General features: G+C 30.0%; 1 protein-coding gene across 6 annotated transcripts in view; it reads left to right on the top strand.

The window, feature by feature from the left end:
- Positions 1-9,261, top strand: part of LOC143225852 (uncharacterized) — a 77,274-nt gene extending 68,013 nt beyond the window's left edge. For 4 of the 6 annotated variants that reach the window (XM_076455979.1, XM_076455984.1, XM_076455980.1 and 1 more), the window contains one exon: positions 740-9,261. In XM_076455979.1, the coding sequence (XP_076312094.1) occupies positions 740-2,790 (2,051 nt within the window). In that variant the 3' untranslated portion in view covers positions 2,791-9,261. The remainder of the gene's footprint in view (positions 1-739) is intronic. The other 2 variants (XR_013014107.1, XM_076455983.1) reach the window with 2 other exon arrangements.
- The last annotated feature ends 3,338 nt before the right edge of the window (positions 9,262-12,599 follow it).

The raw sequence follows: 12,599 nt of genomic DNA on the forward strand, positions 1-12,599 counted from the left end.
GCACTCTGACTGAGCCTCCCAACCCAGTAATCCTATAGATACTGAGTAACTTAGCAATGTGATGTATTTTGCATATTTGTTTCAACCCTTTCCTGCTGGCCCAGTTTGAAAACCTCTGGCCTGTTAGATATAAAATAACTTGTAAAGTAGTATAAGAAAAGGTAGTATATTTTCCAAATGGTTGATTTTGCATACTCGTCTACAAACTGTAAAATAAGAATTCAAACATATAGCTTTGTATATTATAGAGGCAGTTACACATTTACAATTTACATATGTGTGAAAACAATAAGTTAAATGAAGAAACAGAACTAGTAACATGTCTCAGGTATCTAAAGTATCTTTATGATAAAAAATTGAACAGATTATATATTAAAAACAAATTGATTTATTAAAGAAATGTATAAAATTTTGCAGAAACATCATAATCTTACTGTTTGCTGTTAGGAATTTTCCATTCATTCATTGTGAAATGAGATCTGTCAGTTTGTAGTTAAAACACTTGTGTCCATTTTTAGTAAAGTAATTTATTATAATGTTTTAAAGATGTACTAATGAATCTTCAATGTCTGTTTGCCATTTTGTATTATATTAATAAAACCTAATTAAAAGATTATCCATAAAATTATTATTATTCTGAATATTTCATTCTACCTTTAAAAAAGAGCTTATTGTGTTTATGAATGTGCTTTTAGATTTATACCTACTTATTGTACAAATATTTTTTTCTTTTCTGCAGTATTACCAACACATCCTACAAAAACCTTCTCCTATTTTCAAGAAAAAGAAGAATGTCCCGAGATAATGAAACAAAACAATCCATGCTTTGAGGAATCTTTTTGTGATGAAAATGATAGCCATAGTGATAAATGTTTCCACTCTGATTTTCACTTTGAAATTTCTGGTATTTGCCAAGAAAATCTTAAATATAAGTTACAGAAATTTCATGAAATTTATAAAGAACCTGAATTTTCTGTAGATGAAAGCATACACAAAGATCCTGAAGAACTAGAAAACTACATTGAATCATATGTAGATAAAAATGTTCAAAATCAGCATAAAAAACTAGAAGATGGCATCAAGCCATTCATAGACAGAGACATGCAAGGTCAGAATGTGAAGCTAAATAACAGTGAGTTACTTATAGATGGAAACAGTGATAATCAGGTTACAGTGCCAGATAGTGATGAGTCATTTATAAACAGAAACATTCAGAGCCAGCATGAGATACTTGATGGCAGTTATTCACATGGAAACATCCAAAACCACCATAAGGAGCTAGAAGATAGCACTGAGTCATTCATAGACAAAAATACTCAGAACCAAAATAAGAAATTAGAAGATGAAACTAACTTGGTGATTGACAGAAACATTTGGAAGCAGCAGGAGACAAGAGAAGATGACACAGAGTCACTGGCTGACAGAAACATTTGGAAGAAACAAGAAAAGGTAGGAAATGACACCGAGTCACAGAAACTGGATGATACAGAGGTACAGACAGACAGTAATATACACAATCAACATAAGAAATTAGAAGATGATATGGAATCACTGGGTTGCAAAAGCATTCATAACCAGTCAGAGAAGAGAGATCAAGAAACAGAGTCACCTACAGACAAATATAGCCAGTATGAAGAACTTAAAAATAGCACTGAATCACTGGTTGACAGAAACATTAAAGGCCAGTTGGAGAAAGGAAAAGATGATGTGGAATCACTTGCAGACAGAAATATTCAAAGCCAGTATGAAGAATTTGAAGATGGTACTGAATCACTGGTTGACAGAAACTTTGATGACCAGCATGAAAATGGAGAAGATGATATGGAATTACTTGCAGACAGAAACATTCAAAACCAGTATGAAGAACTTGAAGATGTAACAAGCTCTTCAGAAAACAATTATAGTGAAACAGAATCTTCCAGGGATGAAAGCCTTGATGGAATTGTGAAAAGTACTGATGACTCTGACCACTCAGAAGATATTGGTATTGAAGGAGACAGTGATTTTGAATATGATGATGATGTAGCAGATACACCAAACACAATGGCTATTGAGCTTCAATGGCCAGTGGGGACTTTACCAGATGCTTACCTAGAAGATCTCCCAATTGTAGATGTCATGGATACCATTCTGGAAGAACCTGAGGAGGATTTAGAGGAACTAGAAGGTGATAATGAAAATTTAACTGCTGTACATAATGCAAATAACAGTGAAGAAACACTGAGTTTGAACTGTAGCGTGGAAGATACAAAAGAATCCTTATGGTTCAGAGAAGTTTTAGAGTCTGAAAGTCAGTGTAGTAACATTAAAGCAGACACATGTAAACATAATTCAAAAATTGACACAACTGAAAAGAATTCGGAATTGGAAATCCATTTTGAAGTAGAAACTCCTGTTTGTGGTTATAATCATAAGGAAGTTTCTGAACCTGATCAGAAGTTTATCCTCTTTGAAGAAACATGTAGATCTAGTCACCAGTTCCAAGAAATATCTCATCAACCTTATGAAACTAGTAAAGAAAATTCAACATTTAGTCCTACATTTAATAACGCCAAAGTAGAAATCAGTGTGTCCAGCAATTCTGAAGAGGAAGCATCTAGTCACTGGTTTGAGACAGTTGATAAAACAACCTGTCAGTTTGACAGCACTATGAAATACTCACCTGGGCAGCTTTTAAAAGAGAGGGTAAATGACAGTGAACAAGAAATTGATATTTTCACAAGTTCTGAAAATGTTTTTTCAGACATTCCGGTGATCATCGTTAGTAGCTATGATGATGAATGCAAATGAAATATGTTTTGCTGGAGACATTTTCAAAGAAAATAATTGGACTAAAGGTCAGTGAAATACAGCAGCGTTAATTTGCTGAAGGTTTTTAAGGCATCCTCAAAATAGTACTTCAAGGAAATCTAGCATCACTAAAATTACAGCATTCCACATTGAGAATCTAGATTACAGTTATGAGAGCAATAATGTTCTGATGACCATATTGTATATTACCTTCATATTGGACATGAGTGATAAGAATAGTTAGCATGTTTCTTACTATGATGAGAGTGAAACAGAGCATCTTTGTGAATTTTTGACAGATTGTAGCTCATGTATGTGCTAAGTCTGGTTCTCACTCTTTAATGTTGCAAATTTCTGAAATATAGCTTTGCCAAAAAATTATCCAAATTATTTCTGAAATGATTATTTGCCCTAGTCATTTGTGAGTAGCAGGATTCTTTGTATGGGTTTTTCTGGTTTTACAGTTTTACAAGATATGTATATATATATATATATATGTATATATACACACATGTATGAAGCAAGAGACAGCTATATGATAGGTTCAAAAATAAATGAAAAGTATATTAAGAGTATTCTGACACTCATACATATTTCGGTATTAATGTACATTTAAGGTAAATAATTTGTGTGAGTTTATTAATTGGTCGATTCAGTACTTGCCTGAAGCCAAACAAACGTGTGTGCCTTAGTAATAGAAGCTACTTACAGTAAGAAAATAGTTACACATTAGTTTGTTTTTTGCAATAAATCTAAAGTGTTTAAAAGGTATTCAACCTTATTACATACTCTGAGGTATTTGAACGTATCAACACACAAAACTTTGAATTCTAAAATGAATTAGTATAAGTGACAATATCGTGTAATTAAAACATTTTGTAAATGCCTTATGGTTTAATTTGATTAACTTTATCAACATTCCAGTTTCTTTATTTCCATTATGACTGTTTGTAGTCTAGTGTAGATAATGCAAATTGATCTTTTAAATATTAATGACAATGAATTTATAGAACTGGAACACCGAGCAAACACAGCAATATGATTACTAATTTGTGATATAGTAACCCACGTGATAATTCTACTTCTGGGTCCAAGCAAAGCTTTTGAGCTGTCAACTTCCTCAGTTTGTAAATTGCTCTGAAACTTGCACAAAACTCATTTTATGTATAGGTTTCTAATGAATGAGAGACATAAAAGCAACTAACTACATTGTACAGTATGTAAAATATATTATTTAAGTTAATACTTAAATTCATTCAAAAACATTTGAACAGTTTTTACAGTTTCACATCCCCTAACCTAAGCCCAATAAAAGTTAGGAAGAAAACATTTGTTCTACATTCATCCGGTTGTGCCAAAAATATTTATAAAACTAAATGTGAAATAATTTCAAATAACAATGCCAGAGTAAAGAAATGGAACATATACATTGCATTGCATTTACATTTACTGTTGGAAAACCATGTGAACAAAACAATATAGTAAAACTTGTAATGTTCCTTATTAATTTATGAAAATGATTATGAATGGAAAAATACATCAAGGTAGTTCAAAATAAGGATGAGAAAATACAATAAATTTCCTTTTATTAGATACTGAACTACTCATTAAAGATAGAGAGAAACAAGATTTAAGGATGCAAAAGTTAGGTCACAGTAAATGATAAAAAGCAAACAGTCAGTCAGAAATATTAAATGGAAGAAAATTGTTCATTCAATCCTGAAGGGGACATTCAACTGAAGCAGAACTTAAAACAACTAGTTTGAGATATGTTTGTTATATATCACATAATTTGTGGTTTTTAAACCTTCTGTATTTTGGTGAGTTATGTCGTAAACACGGAAAACATATAACAGTAATATTTATGAGTCTGTCCTAACTTTTTGTGTGTGGATTGTTCAAAGCCCAACCTTGAATGGAGTCCATTACTCATTACTGCTAACATTTAACATCTTGTAGTTGTGCTGACTCTCAAGTTCTCTATAGCAGCTCTTCTTTTAATTTCCCATTCACACTGAGGTAATCTAGATGCTGATTGTGGAAAGGTAATCTAGATATTGATTCTGGAAAGGAATAGAAAACAGTTAAGCTGAAGCGGAAACAAAATTTCTAGTATTTCATACATACTTAATGCAAGAAATGTTTAAGAAAAAATAAAATAGACTGACATACATAGCTTCACAGATTTACAAAAGTTCTTTATTTTAATGAAAAGTCTCTGCATGGCTTGACAGTTCTTGCAATGAAATGTAGAGAGTTAAAAATAAAATACAGAATATCAATTGCCCATTTTATTGTACTTTTTTTTGTCTGTTATTATGTAATATTGTAATAATTGTTATTGTTTTATATCAGATAATTTCAAAACTTCTCAGTTCAACTGGTGCTCTTTCTTTCATTGTCAGGCTTAGCATCAGCAAGGATTCTCCAAGTATTTTTTGTGATGTTTAGCTGTAGCACCTTTATTGGTTATCTTGTTGGCTGTTGCAAGAATGTTCTTCAAACATGCTGTTTTTTACTATTGCCTCACTTATTCTTTACATTTCTCGCCAGTCATGGCTGGCAGATTCTCCCATGCTTGCAATATTGAATAATTTCCAATATAACCACCAAAGATTTTGTGACATTGATTTTGGATTTTATTAGCCAGTATGACTGAAAGGCACAATTCCTCATTGTTATTAACACATGTATTATGTTCTGATAATTCTAATATCTCAGTGTAAAAAAACAAACAGTGTAAAAGGTACAATTTGCAGTCATTTTGGTACATGTGCACACAAAAAGGTTGGCCTATTGTGTGAATGATGTCATGCATATGATATCTGGGGAAATTCCAGTGTTTATTATAAGTTCACTAATAAAAGAAATCCATTAACTTTCATGACATAAACTATGCTAATTATTTAAAATCAGAATTATTAAAGCAAAGATAGTAAATGTTTTCGAAGCTATATTTTTACAATTCCAGGGCCTATTCTAATTTCAAGCAGTCTGAAATAATCTGGAGGTTAATTGATGTGTATAATCCCTGTAATTATTTATTATTTGTGGTCAAGAAAGCCATTAACGATATCCACTCTAGTGTAGTTTTATCATTTTTAACTTTTGGATTTAACCACTAGCACTCCACATGAGGAATATTTTGTTTACATGCAAATGAAAGCAGGAGCAATGTGAGGGACTTGTGTTTACCTAATGAACAGTCACCCAGTTGTACCATTTCACCTGGCTTTCTACTTGAATTTGATCAAAACAGGCAAGTATTGTTACACAAAATCATTTATCTAAAGTTTCACATGACAGTATTGATAATAAATTTCTAATATATATATATATAAAAGAATATGTAGTAAATGGTGAAGTAAAGATACATAATCTGTACTAAAATTTAATACATGGCTTCATTTAAGACTGCAAAGTGCAAGTAATTAAATAAGCACTACCATTATCATTTGGTTAGTTTAGAAATGTATTGCATAGATAGAAAATGGATGTTACTACTAGTGCCACTCTCTTCATCCTACTTACTGTTCCTGGTATACACAACAAATTGAATGACATAATTAAATTTATATATTTCTTAAATTGTAATATGTATTATGTAGTTAGTTCATATTTATACTTTACATTTAAGACTAGTATTGTACTTGAAGGAACTTTTACGATATAGAGAGTACTATTAATTAACATAAGTATTAAATACACAAAATAATTAAATTTCATAAAATTAGCATTTCACTTAGCCATAAATTTGGTTTCTGCTTTTAATCAGTAATCTTTAATTATTTTTGTTCTAATGAAATATATAAAAATAGAACTATTCAACTAGATATGAAGTGTTTTAGTAGTCAGAGGGGAGTCTTAGCTAAATGTTTTAGGGCTAGGGCCAAACAGTTTAGTGACCTCATTACTGCAGGTTGTTTCATTGACACCAGTATCATGGCTTTAATTAATCCATTTTGAATGATAACATAGAACACTGTGTTTGAGCTGCTATAAAAGCCATACTTTTTTTTAGCACTCTTACTGGGTTGTTATTGCAAAAACATGAAATGTTAGTTGTAACTTACTCAGCCATTTCACTTTCAAATGTTTGGAGCTTGAAGTAGAACTATCATGTGATACTTGATGTCAGACTTGGAACAGAATAAAAATACTTTGTTTAAAGAATGTTTTTGTGTTTCACAGTAAGATAACCTAATGCAAGTTATTTTTACCTTTGGATAAGTTTATAATAAACAAAAATGAATGGGAAATTTTTTGTAGTATTAATGTTATGATGTACAAAGTTCATTAACACTTCACAAACATTACCCAAATTCAAATGTAAAAACAGTTGATGGTGCATCTTATAAGCTGCTAAACAGTTACCTGTGAATCATAATGTTTAAGAAATGATATTGGGTTTGAAATTCTTTAAAGTGTGATTTTCTTTATATATTACAAAACTCATAGTATTACTGTTTTGATAGTTTAACAGAATGTGACAGCTTTAAACAGCTTAAGTAATTTGTATCAGAACTCTTAAGTTTTAGCTGTTTTCATGTTACATTATTTCATAGTTTTTATTCAAAAAGAGAAGAAAATGTTAGGTCTTTAAACTGTGGTAAAAACAGAATCATTTACATATAGGCAAAACCTAAATCAGAAAGTTAACCTCCCTAAAAAAAATGCAGATAAAGTGAGGGTATTCTATAGCTTCAGCCAGTTGTCTTAAGCCTACTATCAGGCATTCTATTTTAGTAACTTTATCTTTATGTTAGAATATAATTGCTTAAAATAAAAAGAAATTAGATTGTTTTAAATTATGAAAGATTCTACCAATATTTATTTAATAATTAAAATTAGGAACAGAGCAAGATTATGAATACAAATATTAAATATAAAATGGTTAAGGAAATGTCATAATCTGTTTATGTAAATATTCTGTAAAACTGCTAAAAGAGAATATGCACATATTAAATAGTTCAGTAAACTGAAATGAAATGTGAAGTCTCAAAATGTTAACAGGCTTATTCTGATGTGTTGGCTGCAGAGTTGTTAAGAGTTTGTCAACAAAAGAAAAAAGACATTCTAACACTGTCAATAAACCAGTAAGTAGAAAGAAATATTTTCTATTAATGATACCAGTAAAGAAACACCCACTGTATTAGTAAAAACAGAATTGTAAGGTTGACAACTGTTGTTGGTGTTGTAATTTCAGATCATCTCCATTGGACTATTTTAACTTAGTTTAATTTGGTTACCATTTTCTTAAGCATGGATGTTGTTGAACCTTGTAACTGCTCTATATGGAAAGCTCTAAAATATATTAATTTGAAACAGTGTCAGGAATATTACTGTTATCGTGAATACTCTAGAAATTGTTTGACAAGTACTTGAACTTGTATTGTTATTTAAATTCAACTGCTATTATTTTACCAAAAACTTTTCTTTTCTCTACAGCCTAGCTTGGGTGACCCAGACCAAGTTATTAGCATAAGTATGATCTTGGTTAGATCTAGCTAGTCGAAAACAATACTTAAACCTGTAATTGCATATTTCAAAACTTTTAAGGTATTCTTTGATCTGAAAAGGTGAACTGAGATCTGTATAAACCTGATAGTATAAGGGTTATGAGTAAGTATTAAAATATATACAAGTCTTTAATCTGTAAGTTCAGTGAACTAACTCTTTTAATTTGAAAAACATTAAAGTGTGAAGTACTTGAAAAAGTCTAAATTAGACACTAAGTTTTTGAACCCTGCAAGTGTTTTATCTGTAAGTTACTGATACATATAAAACATTCGTAGAAGTTGATGTATTATACTTCCAAGTTGTAAATTTGCTAATGGTGCTTAAAATATTTTCTTGTTTTGAGCTCTTTGTATGGATTTTTTTGTTTTCAAGTTTAAGTTGTCTCTTATGTAATTTATTTTATTTTCTTCTTATATAATGTGAAAGAATTATCTGTTAAAATAATTCACATAATATACACACATTATACCTCAAACAATTGTCATTGCTATTCAGTTTTCAGAAGTTGTAACAACAACAGAATAATCATGTAACTTCTAATCTACTGTCCTGGTAAGAGAATTATTGCATATGCACATGGTAAAATTTTCCTTAATAATTTATTATTTTGTGGATATTTTTTATTACAAGGTAAAAGTTAGAACTTAAAATTTCTGGATTATTTACATGTACCTGAGCTATATGATTCCACAGTTTTTGTGTTTAAAACCAGTTAATAGTGCAAAATTGAGTAAATGTCAAAGAAACAAGCTTCATCTGTACTGATGTACATAACTTATAATGCATGGTGTAGCTTCCTAAGGAAAAAACAAAATTAAGTGTAGTTTGCTGTGATCCGTCCACATTCGCAGACAGTTCTTTAATTTTGTTGAGTACAGTGCAGCAGATTTTTGTGTGTATAAGTGATTATTGCACCAATCTCATATAGAAATAAAAAGTTATTTACAATCAGTCTCAACTATGTTTAATTCTCAAGTTAGAATCAGATTTTACAATTTTTTCACAAAATGAAAACAGAACAAAGCTGTTGTTTTGTTTGTTGTTAAAATAAGTAAATACATTTTACAGCAACTTTTCAGTATTGTACATTTTTCAATTACATAGCATTTCTGTAATGAATAATTATATCAAAAAACTATACAAATATGTCTCAGTTATTCACAGATCAGTTGAGATCTTGTTCTTCCTCTCATTAATATTTGATTCTCAATATCAAAACATTTAAAAAGATGGAATTTTGGATACAATAAACTACATAAGATGAAATTTATATGATAAAACGATGTATTATGGTGCACTACCAATCGGAAGACTTAGTAATTATGAGAAATGAGCGTATAAATAATACATTTTAAAAATATACAGCATATTTTGTTTAATTTTAATGTGTTTTGTTTATCATTTAAAAATTTATGGTTATAATATGTATATATGGAAAAATAATCATAAACCAATTTTTAAATGAGCATAAAATCACATTTTTAGATTCAGTGATGTCAAGAAAACCCACTTGTAGAGATAAATATACATGTAAAAATGGCTCGTTTGGGTTGAGAAAATTTATTATGTAGAGGAGCGAACAACGTTTCGACCTTCAGATTACAAATGTAGCAATATCTGTTCTTGGCACTGAAGTATGCTGTAATATGTTGTTACATGGAATAATATTTTTCAAAAATGTGTGAGTGCAAAATATCAGATCTAAAAGAAATCAGATTTTTTACATAATTTTGGTAGCCATAGTAGCATATGCAAATATTTTAAAGAAGATTATTTCAAAATCATAAGTATCTATAGTCTACCTACAACATAAACCATTACATACTTCACATTATTATTAACACTGAAAATCATTTTATTTTATTGTTAACACTAAAATCATGGACATTATTTGTAACTTAGCTTATCCTGTTTCATTCAGAATAGTTAATTTATTTCATTTCAGCAGCTACTTTATTCAGTAGCTGCTGACATGGGTCCCCCATGGATATACTGTTAAATATAACATTGCACAGAATCTTAAATGGTTAGTAAAGCAACTACTAAATGTCATAAATGTTGTCATCAGTTGGGATTAAATGTGTTATAAGCATGGATTAGTAACCTATGAAACAATGTTGTTGAACAAGGAGAGATCAACCACAATTTTCAAAAGCTGCATTGACCTTTTTCTATATATCTTAAAGTTATTATCCTTTAAATAGCTGTGAAGCTTATTTGCACAATTCTGCTCAATATAAAAGATAAATAAGCCCATTGGGCTTCTATGTTATTTTTCTCTACTTGAATCGCTAAATTTTAAACTTTCTCAAATTATTTACACTCTTATTTATCAATTGTTTAATCCTACTTCAGTTTTAAGTGTCTAGTTCTGAAGTGTTAAAAAGTTTACAATGTATTATGATGTTTTATGCACAAAAATAATAATGATTTGGTAATCTTTAGTATGTAATGACAATATAAAAACTGAATACTGAAGGAGGTGAAAAATTAAACTTACTTACATGCCTATATAATTGAGGGTTTATTTCTAAATCATGAAAAGTCTCTTTTATCACACACAAAAACTAGATGGATTAATGGAAGAATTGAAAGAGGTTAAAAAAAGTGTTCAGCCTTTCATAAAAACTAAAATTTGCATTGTGATTTATGTCAATTTAACATATAGTAAAGATACTAAAGTACATTGATGTTGTTATACCATGAGATAACACATTCTTATAATGTTACACCAAAATCATAACTGTGTATTTTAAGCTAGCATTCAATGCTCTGAATGGTGATGGTCTCCAAAATAGGGTTGGCAATAGATTACTGAAATTCACCTATCAAGAACCTAAAGATCTTTAAGCAAATATATTTATCTTGTGGCTGAAATTGAATCTTCCTCTATATTTGTATTTTTCTCATAACTGATGCTTAATAGATAGTATAATTAGCCCCATGAAAAAGCAGGCAGTTACTGAAATTAGATTTTGTTCATGTTTTTATACTAGTGAAGCATTTGAATATGATAGTTATGGACACTGCTATTCAGAAAATGAAAACCCTTTATAGTAAGATACACCAGTATACATGAACTTTCAAGTCAAAAATATTATTCATGAAGTACAAAGTACAGTATCTAAACATACATGTAAATGCAAAAAAGAAAAGAAATTTTAACCTATATCCTTTATGTAAATATATATAATAGCAATTGAATGAATGCCACAGAGAAGAATAACAATTGTACTAATCTACAAGAGAAAGGGCAATGTCCAAACACATTGGAATTATCAAAGAATAAAACTGATGAGTTGCACAATGAAATTATTCAAAAGGATAATAGATAAAAGAATCTGACAAGAAAAATCAGTCTCGGAGAAGTAATTTGGATTTGTATCATGATTTTCAATTATGGATGTGATAAGTTGCCTGAGGATTCTGACTGATAAATGGCAAGAAAAGAAAAAGACAATTAAGATAGCACTTTTAGATTTAGAAAAGGAATAGAACAGTACTGAAGGAAGTGATATAGGATAGTTTAAGAAATAATGGAAATATATAAAAGTATATCACTCATTATTGACCTATATATGATTGTTGAGTGTATACACAAGCACTAAAAGAAGACTTGCAAAGCCACCTAACAAAGTTAACAATTTTGTTGGACAGAAGTGGGAATAATGTTGTCTCATAACTTTGTTTGACCATCTTCAAAGATGTCACTGCTTCTATCAATGTTGGTAAAGGTGTAGATTTAGTATACCTGAATAAAAGATTAGTAATGAAAATAAACTATTTGAGTGGAGGAGGGGATAAGTTAACTCACTGGATTAAGGATTGATTAGAAAAGAGGAAGTAAAGGGTTATAATAAATTAAGTTCAGTCAATCTGTATTTGAGTTGCAAGTAAAGCACCTCAAGGCTTTATAGTGGGATCCTTAATCTTTTTTATATACATTAATAATATTGATAAGAGGGTAACCAGTAAACTGGTATTAATCTACAAATTGGCAAAGTTTGCTGGTGTTTATTAAAATTTGAAGTGAATTTGGCTGTGAGAAGGATGTTGTTGTTTTACAAAGGAATCTGAATAAGTTGGAAAAGTGGGCAAATAAATAACAGTTGGTAAATAATTGTATTAAGTGCAAGCTAACTGGTACTTTGATAGGAATCTACCCAATATTGTTATGGATCAAAAGGCTCTTTGTGTTTTGATTGGTCATTCTCTCAAGCCTTCCAATAAACATGTTGTTGTGAGTGTGAAAGCAAAGAGGATTTAGGCTTATATTTACAGGAATATAG

Source organism: Tachypleus tridentatus, chromosome 9 (assembly GCF_004210375.1).
Source record: "Tachypleus tridentatus isolate NWPU-2018 chromosome 9, ASM421037v1, whole genome shotgun sequence".
In the NCBI taxonomy this organism is placed as follows: Eukaryota; Metazoa; Arthropoda; class Merostomata; order Xiphosura; family Limulidae; genus Tachypleus; species Tachypleus tridentatus.